This window comes from Pezoporus occidentalis, unplaced genomic scaffold, assembly GCF_034315485.1.
Source record: "Pezoporus occidentalis ecotype Australia unplaced genomic scaffold, CSIRO_AGI_Poc_V1 ctg59, whole genome shotgun sequence".
Taxonomy (NCBI): domain Eukaryota; kingdom Metazoa; phylum Chordata; class Aves; order Psittaciformes; family Psittacidae; genus Pezoporus; species Pezoporus occidentalis.
The window spans coordinates 4,044,428-4,065,509 of record NW_026915932.1 but is presented as its reverse complement, the minus strand read 5'-3'; the positions used below and the strand labels follow the sequence as shown (position 1 = coordinate 4,065,509).

Here is a 21,082-nt window from a genome sequence, read left to right as displayed (position 1 = left end):
ATTGCTTTTAATGTGGACTAAAACCAAAAGTAAATGTTTCCCATTTTTGCCATTTTTTTTTTTTTTTTTTTTTACCTTTTGGACCTGGGTTTCCTGGAAACCCAAGTCCTGGGAAGCCTGTGTCACCTGTTGGCCCTGGATGTCCTGGATCACCTGGCTGACCTCTTGCTCCAGCCTTACCTGTACAAAAAAAGTAAGTGAACTGTAATGTACCTTACCACAGAACATCAGCTTGTAAGATTAGGTGGTTTATAGTTTATCGTTATCAATTAGGATACCACTGTAGATTGTATTAGAACTTAGACACTAGTTCTCCTCCACAGCAAGTTTTTACAGTTAAAATGCTAATTGTGTTCACACTATCAAAGCAGGGATGAGCCTGTGAGTTAAGTTTTTATGCAATCTGACCAAATTCCAGACTTCTAAGAACAACTACTTGCAAATACAAGTCTTCCACTTGTTGAGAAGATACAAACACATATTACAGGGGTAAGGCTTGGAAAAGAAACCACTGTAAGAACAGAAGCTACCATAAAGCTGCCAAGAATTTTTCTTGTGCTATCCATGGCAGCTTTAAGGACTATTGTTCTACAAAATCAAAACAAAGATGCTTTATGGTTAGCCTGAATGTCAGTTAGTGTCCTTCAGTGCATTAAAAAAACTTCTGCAAAATTTAAAATCATCAGCAAACAATAAAATCTCACCTAGAAGCCAAGCCCAAAACCCACCCCAAAAAGGAAACTCACATTCTTAACATCATAGAGCAATGGTTAGCAACAGTCACGTCAAAAAGGAAGCAGGAAACTTCATACAGCTACTTTTTTGATTGTGGCCATGCAAAGCATGAGAAGGAGCAAGGGGTTCAGGACAATTAAAAGTACTTTAACCTAATTTTGTTCATTGTGTTTTGAAGGTTGCAGCAGTCCCAGCATATTTTAGGATATACTTTTGTCAGAATTATGCCAAAGGTGTCCTTCTGGATACACAAGCTGCAGCATATGCTCCAGATGTTTCTGGTTCCTGGAGGAACCAAGTCATAGCATAGGACTTCTTGGAATCTCTACCATACTGCACACCAGGGACATAGCCCTGTGTGCCCTTCCTATTCACATCCATCTCCCTTAGTTTTCTTGAAAGGGAATGTTACAACTAATTTCATAGTTTCTGTAACCCATAACTCCTTTTAATAGTTATTTCAAAGTAGCACTAACAGTTTTATCTGGCCAGAGCAGGGAAACAAATCCCCATCAGATTATCTCTGAGTTTTAGTGTATTAGGTGCATATGTACTTACCAGGCACTCCTGGGGGTCCAGGTAAACCACCTGGTCCCTGAGGTCCTGGCAGCCCAGGTAATGGTGCTATCCTAGTAGCCTCTCCTTTCAGACCTTCAGTAAATATATAATCAAGATTACAAGATTTATAGTTTGGCAGTATGAAATCTTAAACATTCAAAATTATTAGTGATCAATCTACTTGGTTAAAAATGCAGACTTCTTAAGTTTTCGTATTTCTGAAACTCCAACAGATTTCTAAAAGCCTTCAGATCCTGGCTTCATAAAGCAAAAGAATTCTATTGACACCAAGCCCATCTGCTTCCTTATCAGCCCTCCTGCAGTCTAGTGGAGACCCAGAAGAGGCAGCACATAGTCAGCAGGAAAATGATGCAATTGAGAAATGCTTAATCTGCAAATCCATTTCTTAAAGATTTAACGGGTATTCTCCTGGAGAAAACTTGATTGTACCTGCCATCCAACTTTGAGTTCTTTCAGATTATGCTTGCCTATAAATACATACACTGGTATGTTTTCAGCGGTCAAAAATGATCAAGTCCTTCATATTTCCCCTGATGACTCAGCTCACACAAGTGATGACTGGATGCATATTTAAAGACTTTTTTATCTTTTCATGATGAGGACAGTCAAGCACCAGAAGAGGTTACACAGAGATGATGTACTGTGTTTGTCCTTGGAGGCTTTCAAGGCTCAACCGGATAACGCCTTGAGTAACTTGGTCTCACAGCTGACACTGCTCCTAGCAGAAATTTGGACTGAAGACCTCATAAGGGTCCCTTCCAACCTCAATTGTGTTATGACCCTTGGACTTTCACTATTATCTTGAGTGTGACCAAACTTGGACCAACGCTATGGAAATCTCATAGCAAGGAAAAGCTTCCCATGTTTCACTGTTTTTGACTTCATCACTGTCTGAAATTTCAATCAAGTACCCTGTAACATAGGTAAAACATGGTAATATAGGAAGTTACAAACCAGCTTCTCCAGGTAATCCAGGTGGACCAGGTATTCCTTTAGAGCCTTTGAAACCTCTTATTCCTTGTGGTCCATATCCTGGCAGTCCAGGAAACCCCATCTCTCCAGGAAGCCCAGGAATGCCAGGCAATCCAGGTAGTCCTCTGTCTCCTTTTGAACCAGCCAGTCCCTATTAATGATTACACATGTGCGTATACCAAGCACTACATGGTTTCTACACCAGCTTTCATAACAAAATGCTGATTCTCTGACTATAGTCTTGTATTACTTTAGTAACAGAGTGGATCTGCTAAATAAAGAGGAATTTTTTCTCTGATTTACTTGTGATTAAAAGGATATAAATTTTAATATCAAAGGTTAAAAATAGATGGTTAGTAAGAGGGAAATAGTACAAATAAATAAAGCAGCTTGATTTTTCAGTCACTGTGGCATTATACCATTATACACTTTTTAAAACAAGTCTGGTAAAAAACCCAAACAAAACAAAAACCAACAAAACAAACAGCACCTCAGCTCTGATCCTCTTTGAATACTGTGGAGTCAGGTTTAGAGACAGTTATAGCTGAATCACTTTAACAGTTTTTCAGCAAACACACACAACAATAATTGTTAGGTTTTGTTTCTGCTGAACAAAGAGCTCTGCCCTAACTCTTTTTATGGTCAGCCCTCCTAGCTTTTGTGGTTTCTTCCAGCCCTGACTCAAGATTAACTCCTACAGACTGAACAGGAGCTATTTGAAATATCATCTCCTTTTAAGCATTATAAGTAGTCAGGAAAACTGGTTTGGCTTTTTATTTTGGGGGTTTTTTGGTTGGTGGGTTTTTTTGCCCCCCCTCCTTTTTTTTTTTTTGCTTATTCTTTTGTTTATCTTATTCATCACAGGAATCCAAGATAATGCTCCAATGTAAATATCCAGGCTGACACCACAAAAGACTGCTGAGGTTTTTCAGCAACATGTACCTATAATAGCCTCATCTTTCTCTGATATTGTAAGACTATTTACTCTTATTCTTTCATACATGTTGGTTCTGCATATTGGTTGCTACAGTTGAGCATAGTACTCCTAAGTCAGGTAAAGGATTTTCACTTAAAGTATCTGAACAGATAAAACAGGCTGTTGTACAAGATATAAATACTGATTTAGGCTTTCATGAATTCTGTATTAATTGTAAACAGTGCATACCCACCTCTTCACCTTTGGAACCTTTTGATCCTTTAGAGCCAGGTCTTCCCACAAATCCACTTGAACCTTTTCTTCCTTTGTCTCCCCTGGGCCCTGGATCTCCTTGCTCACCTTTTGGCCCTTCTGGATACACGTATCCAGGCTCACCTTTTGATCCTTTATATCCTTGATGTCCCTTAAAACCTGGAGGTCCCTGCAACAGTAATCAAAAGATTTTCAGTGCTAGACATGTCAGCTGTTTTCAAGCTCTTTCTTTTTTTTCTTTATTAAATACTTAAGAGTAATTTTCTTAATCTTCATCTTATTCACTGTAATGGCACACTTCAATATACAAGGTTTTTAGTGTTTTTTCTTTCCCTCCTGCCTTAACTCATGATTATCATTCCATTTATGCTATTATAAGCAGAAATAATGCAGGATCATTTAATGGATCAGACTGTTATCTACCTTGTAGTGTTTTGGTGGCAGAAGAATATACCTTAAAATCACAGAATCACACAATATTTTGGGTTTGAAGGGACCTCTGGAGATCATCTAGTCTAACTCTCCTGCAGGTTTACTTACAGCAGGTTGAACAGGATGGTGTCCAGTTGGGTTTTGTGTATCTCCAGGGAAGGAGACACCACAAACTCTTTGGGAAGCCTGTCCCAGTGCTCTGCCACACTCAAAAGAAAGAAGTGCTTCCTCATATTCAGATGGATCTTCCTGTGTTTTAGTTTGTGCCCACTGCCCCTTATCCTGTTGCTGGGTAGCACTGAAAAGAGTCTGGCCTCATCCTTTTGACACGCACCCGTAAGATACTTGTATGCATTGAGAAGATTCCCTCTCAGTCTTTCTCTTCTCCAGGCTAAACAGGCCCAGCTCTCTCAACCTCCAGAGATTTCTGCTACACAGTATCTCCCCAGGCAATTAGGTGACTATAATTGCCATAGTTGGCTCTATTCATAGTTAACTTCTCCTCTCCCTGCTTTCCCCCTTAGAGGGTTACCCTCATGGGTACTCTGTTCCAGCCAAAACCAGTACAAGCTGAAAGCACACTAGGCTTTAGGGATCTTGGGCTCATGAACTCCTGGAAGCCTTCTGGAAAAGCCTGTTAACAGACTCATTCTGCACCTGTACAGCAACCACCACAATGAATACACAATTGTGCGTGACATTTTTTTATTAGACAGCACCAACTATAATTTCCCATAAATAATTGCTCCTACAGGCACAAGTCAGAACAACCAAATGGTATGTCTGTGACAGCAGCTGTCAGCCTTCCCTCTTCATAATGTTTCCCCAGAGGGAATGTCCTTTGCAGCCCTGAAGAAGGTATTATGAGAAGCAAGTTTCTCTGCACCGCTGGAACTTTAGCAAATCCTGAGTATGCTGGGAACAAGGTAAGTAAGAAGTCTGATGAAGATCACAGCATACAAAACTCTATATGCTTTACAGCCACTGCCATGATCACAGAATTACGTAGATGAACTGAAGCAAACTGCCCATACCAGGCAGAAGCACAGATTAATCACAAAGGTATTTACCTCCCTCACTGCCTGGGCTGTACTTCTTGCTGCCCTGAGCAAAACAAGTTCATATAAAGCTAGATCAGCCATACTTCATAGTAGAGATCTCCCTAGGTCTCCTATGCAGACACATCCATTACTAAAGAACTCAAACTATTGAGATCACTCAGTATGACAATGCAAGTAAAACCAGCCATGAGGTTTCTCTGAAATAATTCTTATGGGATCTGACAAATAACCCGAAAAACCAAAGCCTTACTTGAGCTCCTGGAAACCCTGGTGCTCCTGGAGAACCTGGAGAACCTTTTGGACCTGTTGTTCCTTCTCTGCCTGCAAAAGAGCATATTTTATGAAGAAAAATGAAAAAAAGGACATGGATCTTGACAAGCTCTGATAATCACACACAGCATTGAATGATTTTACTTGTTACATCTACTGTTCCATCATAGACTGACCTGGCTCTACGCTGCACCTAATCCCATTAGCATTTTGACTTCACCTCTTTTAGGGCTTGTGCTCCCATTGGTGGATGGAGCTGCATCAGGCTCCCACACTCATCACAATGTCAGGGCTAGTTTAAGTACTGAAAGCTGTGAACATGCCCATACTGGCTCTTATTCTAAAAGCAAAATCACTGGCCTTTTCTACTATCCTGCTAGGAAAAGCAAGATAATTACCAGGAATGCCGTCTTGGCCACGTGGCCCAGGAGAACCGCGAAGACCAGGAATTCCCGGAATATAGCTGCAATCAGTACACACGTGAGCTTCATCACCTAAAACAAAATTCATTCATTAGTTGTTCCACACCAGTCATGCCCAAGCTTAATTAATGTGTTACATAGTTTGTTACAGAGGATGGCTAACACTTTTTGGCCAGAGAGCAATAGAATCATAGCCTTAATTTTGTTGGAAGATCAATTCCAACACATTACAAAATTACCTGTGGTCAGACAGTGAATCAGAACTTATTACAGTAAATTGAAAATGAAGGAACATCCCTTGATTTTTTAGTGAACCATTTGGATACAGTCACTCCACTGATAAGACAGATTCTATCAAAAGATGACAGGGGACAAAGGCTTCAGATTAACATGGCTCCATAACAGCCTGGGTGACTTCAATGACTAGCAAGTGGAAAAGAGATTCGGCAGCTTCTGTAGTGAAATGTGCAGAAGGAACCTGCTCTCGGAGAACAACTGCTAGTGTTGAACTTACCAACAGGAGAATAAAATAACCCTACCAATCTGTAATAACTGTTTCTACAGTTATTACAGATCTACATCCTGCTGCAGTGCTGTACAGCTGGTGTGCAGCACTGGCACATGCACTGCTCTTTCACCCGCTGTTTACTGTAAGGGAAGGAAGACATTTGCTATCCCTAATGAATTTTGTTAAATCTCTAAACTCACCAAATGGCTTAAGAGGCAAATGAAATTCAAAATTTCATGAGGATCCACAAAGATTACTGGATTGCACCATCTACTTGTGAGCAGCAGCATCCTGGAACTGACCTTTCATGCCAATATCTCCTGGAGGTCCCGGAGGTCCTGCACACCCTGGTTCTCCAGGAAGTCCTGGTAGGCCTGTTCTAAATGTTACCCTACCTGTTAATGAAATGAGCACAGCAACATTGTATCAGCAGATTATTCACACAATTCTCTTGTTGCAAAGAGAGAAAAAAGTTGCAGGGATGAGCTGGAGGCTGTACTCTGATCCTTATGGGTCCCTTCCAACTTGAGACATTCTGATTCATTTAAAAGAGAGAACTACCTGGACAAATCCAAACCACTTGTAACTAGAAGTACTTGAGGATAAATATGGTAATATTGAAATAAATCTCAGCAGACTGTTGGATCAATTTGCCTAGCCTTTAAAAAGCATAGGCCCTTCTGGGAAAGTATTCGCAGTTTACCTGAATCAACAGAAATATAATTCTGTCTTTTATCATGAATAGGGCTAATTTATTATTGCTGTTGATGTATCTTTGACAGAATTATTCTGCTGTATTTACTATTACTGTGGAAAAACAGAGCATGCATCAAGCTCTTCCTAAGGTAATACATTTGTGAGACAGACATACTTTTCAGAGTGAGAAGCACTACATTGGTACTGGTTCAGAAAAACTTGTTTTGGCGATACCCCATTTAAAAGAAACATGATGCTATTGTTAGCCCTAGATAAAGACACATTCCTAGTTAATACAGTTTCTAGAACTTTTACAAATGGCTACTGCTTTATTTTCATGCTGCCAGAACTTCAAACCTGCCCTAAGGGCCACTAAGACCTATGGATCGAGAAAGTGATCTCTCTAGCTTTCAAATTAGACCCTTCTGAATTTAGTCTTATATATTTAGTACAACTTTTGGAAGAATTAAATAACAGATTTTCTCTCATTAGTCTTTCCTGGTTTAAAGTAGCACATTTTAGAGTCGCAGTTACACAAAAAAGGTGAGAAATTTTTATTTTGAGAAGACCTTGTATCTTCCCCACAGACTCTCATTAGCAATGGAGCACAGATATTCACTACATATGTGTGTTCATGAATATCCTAAAACAAAACTTCCAAAAAGAAATTATGTTCAACCGTATTACTCAAATATACTCTGTAAGTAATGTATTTATATAATCTCATACATTAGTTATTGAGTTGACTCTGGATTTGTTCTTATTATATATAACGTCACCTGGTTCTCCTGGAGGACCTGGTAATCCAACAGAACCAGGTCTACCAGTCATACCAGGTAGTCCTGGAGGGCCTACAATACACAAGCCAGTTTGTCCTTTCTCTCCTTTTGCTCCTTTTGGCCCAGGAAAACCTGGGGGACCTCTCAGACCAGGTCTTGACACACCTAGCAAAAGAGGAAAAAATACAGAAGAAATGGAATTTCAAAACAAAGTAAGTACTCGATAGGATGAGCAAGAGACAAACATACTGACTTCATCCCACAAAACTTTTTTATCTTGTAATGTATTAATCATAATGAGAATGTAAAAAAAAATAAAAATCTTTAACCCCTCTTTAAATACCTGTCCCATCAAAGCTTTTGTGTGACAACTTTTTACCACTTAAAAGATATGTTTAAAGTCCTCTGAAATTAAGATTTCACTAAGCTGATTCAGTATAACAGGCAGAATAATGTATTTTATTGTTGGTACTGGATCATGACACATACCTGGTCTACCAGCATCTCCAGGAGGACCCTGTGGCCCTGCAAAAGCAATGTATTTAAAACTTGAGTTAAACCACTCTATACTCTGCAAAGTCACTACTCAGTAATATTGACTGCAAACTTTGGGCTTCTGCATTTTGAGCTTATTTTATCTTTTAAGAATTCAGTTTTACCCATGTAGGCATCTACTACTTACCTAACTGTTGCAATACTGACAATTCTTGCTGAAATCTGGCAAGATATGGATGTTTAAAACAGGTACGAATAGGATCCAACATATTTGTCTTCGGTGAAGATACACTCAATTACTTCAGAACAACTTAGAAGCCTACAAACTTGCTTCTTTTTGCCACTATTATTTGCTCTACTAAATGTATTACCTCTTAGCAATGTATGAATACCTTTTCCAAGCTTAACTTCCCTGTTGCCATCCCTTGGAAGTATGAAAATATATTTATAACAGCAAAGTGTATTCACTGAATGCAACACAGTCACTTGGATACCTAAATATTCATAAAGTTAGAACATCAAAACATGAAAGGCAAGGACTTGCTGGATGGGTATAAGATACAGCCTACAAGATGCTGCCTCAGAGTTCAGCCTGCAAATCCTTGTTATACTGTGATACAGCTCAAATAACAAATCAGTACATTTTCATTTTACATCATGGCCAAAATACAAACTTGCAGATCACTATTTTGGAAAAGGCAATAAAAATGGCATAAGATAAACTATGAAAGAAAAGAAAAAAATAGTGCATTACATTTAACAGGAAACATACAGCCCTGATGGTCATTAGAGAGGATGTTAGTGAGCTTAGTGATCAACTCAATTATTTGTGCAAAGAAATGTGCTAACTTCATTATTTTTAAGAGGAAATACAGCCATAAATCAAAGCCTCAGGACACTTCTCAATTCTGCAATTTGATGGGAGTAATTTGGAAATACTCTTGTAAAGGCAGAAGCAGGTTGTTAGGTGCTCAAAAACCTAACCTGCAACAAGCACTTTGAGTGGAGAGCTCTTGCTAAAAGATTCTGGGTTTGATGTCCCACTCACCAGGCATGCCACGTTGACCTTTTGGTCCTGGAGGTCCAGGGAGTCCTTCATCTCCTTTTTCACCAACCACACTATCATAATATTCAGTCTTAAGAGAAAAACGTTAAGAAAAGAAATAGTAAGAATGAAGAGAGAAGCACAGTACCTCATTGTGACCATTCCATCTAGTTAGAACAATGTTATGATCTCATCATTCAGATGTTATGACACCACAAGACCTTCCTAATCGCATGTTAATTACAAGCAGCCAGAAATGAAATCATAATTGTTACACACAGGTAAATGCCAAGAGACCTGTACAAATAGGGATTTCAGCTGAATTCCTCAACTCCCAAAGAACTGCTTGTAAATGCAATTATACAGGCAAGGTTTAAGTTGGAAACTCAGTCATGAATATTATAGTAGCATGAAACAGAAAATACTCTTGAAGGAAACCTCTAGGAATCACTTAGACTATTCCATTGGCTCAAAGCATCGGCAGTTATATCCATAACACCCTTTTAAATAATCATACATGAAAACTGATAAAAATCAGCTACTTAAATCGCATGTGCATTAAACATTAATTCCTATAAAAAGTAACGCTTAGTTTATTGAAGTTTAATTTTACGATGTTTCAAAGTCTGTACAAATGATAGGCAAAATCTAAAAGCAATTGGCTGTAACTATTTTTCTTGTAACTACAAATTTTTGTTCTTTTCTAGATTATTTTTCATGGGCACCATTACTGGCAAATCAGCATTATAATAATTCTTGTGCCTTGATATGTAAACATCACACTGAAATTTAAAATGACTACTAATGCACAAATTTTAAAATTAATAAAAAACTACTTAAAACTAAAAATTTTTACTTTGTTCCTATAGAGTACTAAAAAATCATTGCTTTTCAAAAAATCAATACCACAAATGATACAGCTGTTTACTGTATCATTTATTTTGAACAATTTGGGCAGAAGGTTTCCTTTTGGTGTGCCTGGGGCCTTTAAGAAAGCCACTAGTGAGATAGTATGACTGGACAGAGAAATTTTACTCATAGTATGTCTTGCTTTCTTTAAAAAGTCTCCTTAGGATTTTAAAATTAACACCTCCTATTTTGGAGCTGATCAGAGATTGGTTTAAAAATTAACTCCTGTGAATTTCTGCAAATGTTCTGTGACTGTTCAATCTCCTGGCAAAACTGCTGGAACTGACTGAGGTCTAAATGAGGCCCAGTCATGCTGCCAGCTCCACATGAAGGAAGATGCCATCTCTGTGAGACTCCTTGCGACATCAGTATTTTAAGAAAGCCATGGCTCAGTTAGAGCATCATGGAACATCTGTTATTGCCTCTTACAGTCAGTTTGGCTTATTCTTTTTCGAATAGTTTTAAAAAAGTATATTATTAAGATAATTTACACTTACTCGACCACAAGCTCCAGGTGGACCAGTGTTTCCTTTCCTCCCCTTCATGAGAGAACAGAGAGGGTTTTTTTTAATAAAAAACAACACATGGCATTTGGTACCCACTGTTACTTCAGTACATTACTCATAACATTAAAGAAGAACTGCTCCTGACAGTCCTTCACTACCCCCGTCTGTTCCTTGCACAACTATTCAGCCGCATACACCAAAAACTCAGCAGGCATAGATGGACACTAGTTCAAACACATGATGTATTTCAGCTGATCTATTCCCCATTCCATGAAAACATTACTTGTCATCTGTTAGGTAAAGAATAACATATTGTATACACAGTGATAAGAAAACCTGATATAATAATCTCAAAACACACCTTATTTGCATTCTCAAAAACAACAATAAAACCATTAGATGATACCTTAGCTCCTTGCCTGCCAGCCAGTCCTTGTTTGCCCTGTTCACCATTTTGTCCCTGCAGGTGACAGTACACAATTTCATGAGGATTACTCTTTTAGCACTGTCATCAGTAAGATATAAAATGGAAAGCTTTAATCTTTCATGGTGATAGCAAGGTGAATGTGGCTTGCTCAGGGGAAGAAATCTCAGGGAAAGACTCAGTTTGGGGTACAGTTCCATTGTCTGTAGGAAATACTGCAGGTCCCTTCTCTAAACCTGCCTTTGTAAGAGCACACTCCACCAATCCCAGGGTAGAGCTGCTGCAGACAGCACATGTATAGGAGGCTTTGGTTTGTTCTCCTTCTGCAAACTATTTCTAAAAGGGGAGAAATGGAACACAATGAGAGACTTGCATTCAGCAACTCCCTCTCCCAGAGCGTGGTCAGTCTGCATGATGGTGGTGATCTCAAGAGGTGTCAGCAAGACTAGGTGGGAAAATAGTGCACACTGCTGCTAAGGCTTTCTGTAAACATATACATGCAAGGTCTTATGCAGTTGAATGCACTAATAGTATAGTTGAAATAGGAACAGAGCATGACTTTTGTCATGTCTTTGTCATGACAGAAAGTTTTTTGTTAGCTGATGCAGTAGACCTTTGTGGTCTCTCATTCCACATTCTTTTTCAGACTGGAATGTGTTTAGACTGCCTGTGAAGGTCATGAAGAAGATGATGCCTCAGTACGATATACGTAAAATGTACTATTCTGATAATAAAAATTTTGATAAGATATTTGTAAGGTCACTGTGACCCTAATGATGTTGTTAAAGTGGAAGTGAATATTAAAGACTGGACATTTAACCAATTGAATACAGTATTCCAAATACATTTGAACAACTTTTGCTTTTAAATTAGTACACAAATGAGATAATTTTGGTTATAAGTTGCACATTTATGATGACAAGATGGTAGTTTTAATTTCTATCAGTCATCTAATTTCAGGCCAAGGCAGATGTGACGCTGACAGAATATCTTTCTTTCTAGTGATTAAAAACTATTCATTTTGCTTCTGGATTTATGCTGAAGTGAAAGTATAAGCCTTTTGCAAAAATTTCAATTTGACTAAACAGAATGAAAGTCAGTAAAATTAATTTGTCATAACTTGGACTGTGTCTCATACTCATTAGGTAGCAGCAAGCAATAGGTCTTTTTATTTAACACAGAAGAGACACCTATGAACTGAGTCTCTCTCTCTTGCATACATCTCTGACAACATGGTATGTCCCAACACCAGCTGTGTAAAAGGAAATGTTTCACAGTGTATGCAAATCAACATTTTCAAACGGGAAAAAGCTATGACAGGAAGATATGACCATGATAAATAGATGACTATTAGAAAACTTTTAAAAGCTTTTCTTCTTTACCGGTAAGCCAGGTGGACCTGGAGCACCATCTTTTCCCGGTATACCCTACAACAGAAAAACATAACAAAAAGTAAAAATAAACTAAGAAGATCCTAAGAGGGGTTATTGTATTCAAAGAGTACAACAACTAAATGCTGTGCAGGTAGCTGTATTTTAGGTCTTTACAGATTTTGAAATGCTATTAAGATTATTCTAAAAATATTATTTCTAATCATAATTGATGCTCTTAAAACTCATATTATCATATAATATCCCCCTGGATGTTTCTTTTCCTGTGGAGGGTTAGTTGAGGCAGACACTTCACTAGCACAAAGTGCCAGGCAAGTGCAGAAAGCTTGGTGCAAAATCAGGTCCTTGCAGAAGCAAGACAAATGATAATACAGGAGCTAGCAGCCCTTCTAATGGTAAGCAAAGAAAGACACTAAAAGGAAATTGTTCTCTTGCAGGAAATGGGTTTAAGAGGTGACTTGAAGAGAAATTATTTATTGAAAAAGAATAGGGAGCACACTTCAAAGGGATTGGAAGGAGGGCAGTAGATGGAAAAGTGAAAACTGGAGGCAGCATGCCAGAGGTAACTCCAGTTTCCTATGGCACTCAGCACATCAGACAGCCTTCCACTGAGGTCCTGATATCTAGTGTGGCAACAATACATGTCAAGCAATACACAACAATAAAAAAAAAAAAAAAAAAAAAAAAAAAAGAAGACAAACTGAAGGGAGAGAAGGGGGAAAAATGGGGAGAGAAACAGAATGAAATGTAAACCTAATTATGAATATGGATACCCTGCTTGCCACCTTGAAGGCAGAAGTGAGGAAATCCGATCCATTAAAATCCACAGGAGGAAGGCAGTGATAACATAAAAGGGGGGTGGAAGATTACAATCTCAGAACAGCGGGGGAAAGTAAGTCTTAGAAATTTTTTTTGCACAGAATAAATCAATGAAACTTTATTTTTGAAATGATGACCAGGCCATGAATTATAATGTAAACCTCACGAAAAAACAGCAATACTCAAAAGATGGCAGACCTTATAAAACATGATACTCTTTTATAAGAGAAGAAGGGGAGCTGGAATGATGGTGACCAGTTTCCAAACTTCCTTGCAAAAATAATGTTTTCTCCTAGAATATAAAATCTGCATCATTTGATATATTGTTCTCACTGATGTAATTTCAATAGCAAAGGAAATATTTTGTTTTCATTTTAGAGTAGCCAGTCAGTCAATATCTTAACACAATTTGTGTTTTCTTAGCATTCTTCAAGATCAATAGGCAGAAGAGTGCTCTACTATTTCCTCCACAAAGGAGGAAGGGAGAGGTCAACTAAGAAGAGTTCTAAAAAACACTGCATGACAGGACTGGGCTTATGCAAGAAGAAGACATAAGAAACACAGAAGATGGAGGAAGAATACCATACATTGGTTAGCAATAACTTTTATTACTGTACACCAGTAACTCAAATCAAAATTAAAATTTTCATAATGTATAGGAATAATAAAAATAACAATCAAGTTAGCATAATCATTGCTATAGTACCATGCAATTGAAAAAAGAGCAACCTAAAGGTAGTACTGGTCTGTCTTGCTACCTTTCCTTGCAAAATAAATTTATTGCAACCACAAGAAGTATGGGAAAAGTTTCAAAATATGCATGTTTGGACTGAATGAAATATTTCATTTGAAAATTAATTTTCTTACTATTGCTATCAAAATGCGTCTGGTATTAAAGTGCTTTGTTCTGAAAATGTTACAAGAAAAATGTAATTTATTTGGGTATTTTAGGGTTCTTCCCTAATTAAATATTATTGAACTGTTATAAATTCATTTAATTTTAGTTACTAAGAACTTGCATCTTTCATTGATTAGTCTTTATCTGAAACTTTGAAAGCCATTTGAATGTGAAATGGTAATTTTCTATTTAATTCCCTTCAAAATGTAGATATACTCCAATAAATTATCTCTTAATGTATATGCTTTTTAAAATAAACATATGATTTTTTTCTCATATTATACCCTTAAGAGAATAATTCCCTTATAACAACTTTCTTCACATCCCCACATACTTGCTGGTTGAGCATGCTAATTTAACTCTACTGCTTTAAGTAAACCCAGGGGTTTTAATTCTCTTCTATGAATACTCTGGCACTATAAAGCCAGTCCATGTTCAAAGACCACTTCTTTTTTTTTTTTTTTAAATTAAGTTTCAACAGTAGAAACTTTACAGCAAAACAAATAGAAGTGCATCCACCATCACCTGACCTTTACTTCATGTACTCATGGTATGTGAACCTGTAAGAAGAGTGATTTGACTTTCAGCTCTCTGGTCAGGTTTACTGGATGAAAGAGCTTTTGAGTGCAAAACTGCTCTTCAGAAAAGACTAACATATGTATTCAATTGTTTATACATACCTGTACTCCGGGTTCTCCTCGGTCACCCTTTTCACTTTGAGAATCACCAACTGGCCCCTGTAATAAAACCATACTCAAGATACATACATATTGAGACTCACCTTTTCTAAATTAAATGTATCTTTTATACTTTTGTTATCTTTAAAAAATAGTCTAAAAATTAAGTACAGTTAGAATGTTATTAATTTATATTCTATTCTAGAATAGAACATCTGAACATCTGGATTTACTTCTGGTCACTTACTGTAAACCCCATTGGCCCTGGAAGTCCTCTTGATCCTTTATCTCCTTTCTCTCCTTTCAAGTCCTATTATACAGAAAGTAAAATTTTAATATGGTCTCTTGGATCTTTTAACACTCAAGTTTTAAAAATAGGAAATCCTTATGTTACCATCAAACTTCTTTAAGCAAAGATGGTTCTACTTAAATTACTAAGAAACAGAATCTTCATATCAGCACTTCTGCCAAAATCTACAATGCTTGAAAAAGAAACTGGCTCTACAGATATGTCTGAACATGGCAAGTTCAAAATAATCTACTTCTGGTTGCATGAAGAGGGACTGGAGTAAGTATTCCCACAGATGGAAACAAATTCCAAGTGAAAAATATACACCTCAGTTGCTTCACTGAAGCTAGTTACCTACAATATGTAAATGCAGTTGTTACCCACGCAATCCTTGCCACTGTGGGCTCAGGATTAAATTACCCTACTGTGTAGTACTATTATGTATTGGGCCACACCCTAAGGTCACTGTAAAGTCAAAGTTCATAGACTGCCTAGTTATTACCTGGTTAGACTCATGGCCCAAACTATATATGTAAGAGGTTTTTGAACCTTAACACTGAGTGTCTCTGAAGAAACCACCATTCCCCCATGATAAACTTCTACAACTGTGATGGGGAAGTACTCCAAGTGGTTTTGATTTTATTTAAACAGAGAACAGTTGCTCTGTCTAAAAGTTGAATCTTGCTTCTGCAATCATTCTCTGCCCTCCTCAATACAGCCTTGATGCAAAATTAACTTTTTATTTTAGCACATAATGGAGAGAGAATTTTGATAACTCCATGGATTAGATGCAAATTAAATAAGGAAAACAGTAAATAAGATGTTATAGACTTGTTCTGTTAATATGTGAAGACTTAAAACTGTATGAACTACTGCTGTTTAAGTTCTATATAAGGACAAAATGCAAGAATTTTAATTCACAAAACAATAATTAAAATGCAAGCTTAATCAGAGTATTTCCTTTCTCCAGTTCTCACTGTTTTTCCAACCCTTTCTGTGATTATTCATGTTGCAGTAAAACCAATGAGAAAACCTATGAAATGTACATGAACTTACACGCTTTTGTGAAACTCTGGTAGCTCAATGTCCGGATATTTTCAGTGGCAAGGCCCAGAGTTCAAAGCATCTGTGGCTCTGATAGCCATTCCGAAAATGTGTGTTGATTTGGTGAGGCTAAGAGTGGTTTACCTTTTGTGTACCCAGAGATCCACAGCAAGTGTGTTACTAATAAGCTGAGTTGGCTGTACAGACATACTCTAATAAGAGCATGGTATCTAACTGAACAAGTCTGAGAAATGTCAGGATGGGTAAAAGAAAATGCTATTGGAACAATGAAGATGAAAAAGTGCTCTCAAAGTACAACCTAGTAAGATGGCTTATCTGAATGTAATGTTTAATAATTTTACTACCGTCATGTTGTCTGGTCCACTTAATGTCACAATAACAGTTCCTGGGGGTCCAGGGGGTCCAGTTAAACCAATGTCACCCTTGAAATAAAAATAGAGCAATTATAACAGTGTTTTTTTTATTGTTTCAAATTACTATCACTATACTTTTGAATTTATGATAATTTTTCTGTCATTACACTTTGCTGTTAACACAGGTAACATTTCTATTTCCTTGCTATTTATCTTCCAATAAAAAGGACATATGGGAGATTTAAGACTACTACAAAAACATTGTCCTAGCTGGGAAATATAAAAATGCATATGTTGATTTCTGTTAAAGTATCTAGAATTAGCTTGAATTTTTAATACTCTTTGTTTAAATGTCACACAATCATTTTAACTCTATATAAAATAAAATTATCTCCTTAATTAAAGCTTTTGTCTCAAACTGACTAAGTCAAACAATAAAATACGTTAACTGCCTTAGATGACATGCTCAAAACTAAAGTCTGTGAACTACAGGGAGATGACTAACAGTCCTGACTGATACAATTACATTCCATATGTGCTTAACTGAAAACATTAATATTGAAGTACACTTTTTCATTAAGGATCTTTTAGAACAGGGAAAGTCCTAAATGTGGTCTTTCCTGTGGAGCTCAACAAAACCACATCTATAATTCCCAGTGATTTTAAGCCAGTGGCATGTCTTTGCATGCAACTGCAGAGTAACACTAAAGAATGCATCACTCTTTCATAAGAAAGCCACATGCTCCATGTTCACCTGAGCTAATCCTGATGAATAATCAATTCTATTTACAGAAATTTTCCCAGGAAACTTCTAGCACATGTCCAGTAGTAATTACAAAGTTATAAACAATCCCACTGTCAGATAGTGTTGTTTCTGTTCACAGCTGAATCTGTGCAGACCAGCTAGCTTGTGAGACGCATCAAGGTCTTGAAAGGACCTTTAGACAGATTACACTGGTTCTCCAGCTGCAGCTGAAGTCCAGAGAGTCAATATATGTATTCGCAGTCATTTCTAGCTTAACATCAATTATATGGGATACAAGTAAGAATATGGATGACAAGTCATCCAATTTCTATTCAGAATGTGGGTTTTCTAGCAACATAAAGGGTGACACCAAAAAGATGTTGGACATAAGAAGCTGTGAGTCTAAGATGCTATGTATTTACCAATGTTTACATGCTTAGATAAGCATTTAGGAACACTGTGCAAATAATACCTAAATGGATTTAATGCTATTTGTTAGTAAATATTAACTACTGGCTCCTCTTGGGTTTCTACTGTTCTATCAGGAAGTTTATATCATTGGCTCTTGCATGAAAACAGTTTGTCCTTAGGTATGAATGGCCATGTTTCCATGTTCCAATAAAAGACTTCACATATACACTGAAAATTTTTATCTCACAGTACTTACTCTCCCCAAACACTTCACCATAGTATATCAGAAAAAGCAGAAAACAGAAACAAAACTTAAAAAAAAATGTAGGCATTTTATACAATTACCTTTCTTCCTTTGGCTCCTATTACTTTCAGTCCCATAAGACCCTGTAAAAAAAACAACAAATGTTACAATTTTTTTAGATTTTAAAAACACCTATAAAATGAGTTAATTGGTGTTACACATAATAGAAAGTTTTCATTTTTATTACCAATCTCAGACTACCTTAGGTCCAGGAGGTCCTGCTTTCCCTGGCATACCCTATAAAAAAGGAAAAAAAGAATTACAATCTTCAGCACCAATGTAGGTGGTTTTTAAGTATCCAATTTTTGTGTGAGTTACATCACTAGTTTTATTCTTTCATCTTTATAGCCACAATTTGTTGTGACAGAATGTCTGTACAGCCTATTTGCAAATATATACATCTCTCTCACAGTTACACACATTAGTACTTAAACTGACCTTATGGGTAATTTTTTATAAATTAAAATTTATGTCTACATGGACATGGATTCTTCTGAAAATGCAGAAATTATCATGGATAAAATGAATCAAAAGAAACTGGGGAAAAAAAACCCGTAACAAACCCCGGATATGTTCAGAGGGATATGGATTTTGCATGCATGTCTCTAGATCTCAAACATGTCTGTGAGAGTCCAGTACTTTTATCTGTGTAATTCCACAGATTCCTGGGAAGATCAAAGGTTAAAGTAACAGGTAAGACAAATTCATACTCACTGGAGCTCCTGGAGGGCCCTGTGGTCCGATTTCTCCAGGATATCCTTGAGCACCCTGGGCACCCTGCATGTTAAAAGAAGAGACTAAATCTCCTGGCAAGATGATGAGCAAAACACAGTGATAAATTCAATGAACTGAGTAACAAACAGAGGAGCAGCACTGTCTCTGGATTTCCTTTCTATGTCTCAGGATAACACAGAAATATAATTTCTTTTCACTGCTTCATTGGTTTGCATATGTTTTGAAACATGAGAAAACTGCTCTAAAAACTACTCAAGTGAGCACATACATCCTATTTAATTGTGGATATTCTCATGGTCCATGTAGTCCTATTGCTAGCTCTAACAAGCTTTTAATTTTTCAAATATTCTATGCAATAAAATCTATACCTCAAAGCCTCATTTTCAAAGAAATTGTTAATTTTTTATTTTCCTTCATTTTTCTATATTTTCCTTTATTTTCCTACTGTCCTCTAATTATTTTACAACAGTCAAGAGAAATGTCTGCTCTTCCTTCTCCCATTGACCTCAGTTTTTTAATATGGATCATACAGTCCTTTCTAGTACTCTGTAAGTTGAGCTGCTATAAATCTTACTTCATGGGGAATTTTACAGTTGAACTAGATGGTTGTTGTAGATCCCTTTCAACTGACCTATTCTATATGTAGGAGTAAACCCCTAAATTTATGACCATTTTGTCTTCATTTCTGAAGTATTGTTGTTTGTTTGAAACCTGACTTTCCCATCTTGCTTCACTGACACATAATGGACACTATTGCTTCTGATGGCCAAATTGAATACTATTGTCTTGGTGTACTCTGGTTTGTAAAGTCAGCAGGAAGACTTTGAATACATAGTATTAATTGGATTATATAAAGTTAAAATTTACCTTTAAGACACAGAATTATTTTCTGGTTTATAAATTAGTGAAATAATTGTAAAAAAAATACTGTATCTGTATAAAATATGTAATACATTTAAATTACGTGTAATATCCAAAACCTAACATACACACATTATGTATAATGTGTTTTAAATATTTATATATATACATGCATACATATATTTTCACATGTAGATATATATCTCTCACAGTCTGAATTAAACCTGAATTACCTGAAGTCCAGGCATTCCTGGCAATCCAGGATCACCTTTTGCATCATACTCTTGGTTATATCCATCTGCAGGGCATCCCTGGACAATTAGATAATAAGGAAGATTTAAAGTTATGCTGCAGAACTTTGCAATGGAATAGATCTTCTAATGCAACTAGTATGGATAAAGCACCCAAACTTTTTGCTTGTTTATTCTTGATGGTAAACCTTCTGTTTCCCATGAATGGAGATATTAAGAACTCTTCTATCAGTGAACATAGACACAAATTGTTAATCACCAATAAATATTTCACATTATATGGTGTAAATAACTGACCTTCTCTCCTTTGATGCCAGCAACACCCTAGAGAGAAGAACAATTATATTATTAAAACAGAGAAGTAAAAGAGACAGTGGTGAAAAGACACATGAATATTCTCTAAGCTCACTGATCCTAAACTGATTTATTTTCATGGACGTTGTATACAGCCAGATACATGTTTAATGTACCAGACTTCAATTTAAGAAGAAAGGGCATATTGTTGAAAAATAGTCTTGTCTCACAGTAACAACTCTACAAGTGAAGGCAGAGCAGTTTTGAAGCCTGACCTTAATAAAAAAAAGGAGAGCCGGTAAAGATAATGTTTAGAAGTTATTAGATTTGAAGTCACTGGAACTTGACAGACAGCATTCCTTTTCTATTTGTTTAGAAGCTTTAAAAACTACTTTTAAAGACACATTTCTACAGAGAAAAACCAAATCTAGCATTAAAGCAAAGTACCCAGAAAGAGAGGTTCTGCATTTAATTCCTGGTTCTTAATTAACTGAATTGGGCCATATCCTCAAAGATATTTAGGCATGAACTGAAACTGCAATCTATTAAATGCATATTGGACAGCCTTAGAGATCCGAGTGGTAAATTTTCATGAGCGTCCCTTGAGACACTAAAGAGCGAATCTGCATGCACTTATTAACTAAGAAGTTGAGGCCCAACATGCAGTCAATAAAACATTACTTTTAACTTCAGCTTCTTTACCACAGTTTTCATATCAGTAGAATGGGGATACCTATACATTTCAACTGTTGTAAATACCAGCTAATGTGAGGCTTTACGCTCCCTCAGTGAATATCTTTATGTGGTGAAAATATACACAAACAATTTCACAAACACCTACTGGAACACCTGGAGCACCTCTTCTACCTGGAAGACCTGGAAAACCTTGATCGCCCTGAAAGTAGTAACAGTGACTGTTAATGCATATTAGTGTTTATTATGTGGTCTGGTTTTAGCAAATGTGATT

At 36.8% G+C, this 21,082-nt stretch overlaps 1 protein-coding gene across 1 annotated transcript in view; it reads right to left on the bottom strand.

Moving 5' to 3' along the window:
- COL4A3 (collagen type IV alpha 3 chain) overlaps positions 1 to 21,082 on the bottom strand; it is a 66,267-nt gene that overhangs the window by 25,799 nt on the left and 19,386 nt on the right. The window contains exons 7-28 of the mRNA XM_062638912.1: positions 20,957 to 21,010; positions 20,119 to 20,145; positions 19,804 to 19,881; positions 18,689 to 18,751; positions 18,176 to 18,211; positions 18,016 to 18,057; positions 16,506 to 16,583; positions 15,055 to 15,117; positions 14,811 to 14,867; positions 12,405 to 12,449; positions 11,005 to 11,058; positions 10,590 to 10,631; positions 9,187 to 9,274; positions 8,133 to 8,168; positions 7,644 to 7,808; positions 6,471 to 6,563; positions 5,637 to 5,732; positions 5,219 to 5,289; positions 3,456 to 3,644; positions 2,269 to 2,437; positions 1,294 to 1,386; positions 76 to 180 (exon numbers count right to left, since the gene is read on the bottom strand). Of these exons, the coding sequence (XP_062494896.1) occupies positions 76 to 180; positions 1,294 to 1,386; positions 2,269 to 2,437; positions 3,456 to 3,644; positions 5,219 to 5,289; positions 5,637 to 5,732; positions 6,471 to 6,563; positions 7,644 to 7,808; positions 8,133 to 8,168; positions 9,187 to 9,274; positions 10,590 to 10,631; positions 11,005 to 11,058; positions 12,405 to 12,449; positions 14,811 to 14,867; positions 15,055 to 15,117; positions 16,506 to 16,583; positions 18,016 to 18,057; positions 18,176 to 18,211; positions 18,689 to 18,751; positions 19,804 to 19,881; positions 20,119 to 20,145; positions 20,957 to 21,010 (1,744 nt within the window). The remainder of the gene's footprint in view (positions 1 to 75; positions 181 to 1,293; positions 1,387 to 2,268; positions 2,438 to 3,455; positions 3,645 to 5,218; positions 5,290 to 5,636; positions 5,733 to 6,470; positions 6,564 to 7,643; positions 7,809 to 8,132; positions 8,169 to 9,186; positions 9,275 to 10,589; positions 10,632 to 11,004; positions 11,059 to 12,404; positions 12,450 to 14,810; positions 14,868 to 15,054; positions 15,118 to 16,505; positions 16,584 to 18,015; positions 18,058 to 18,175; positions 18,212 to 18,688; positions 18,752 to 19,803; positions 19,882 to 20,118; positions 20,146 to 20,956; positions 21,011 to 21,082) is intronic.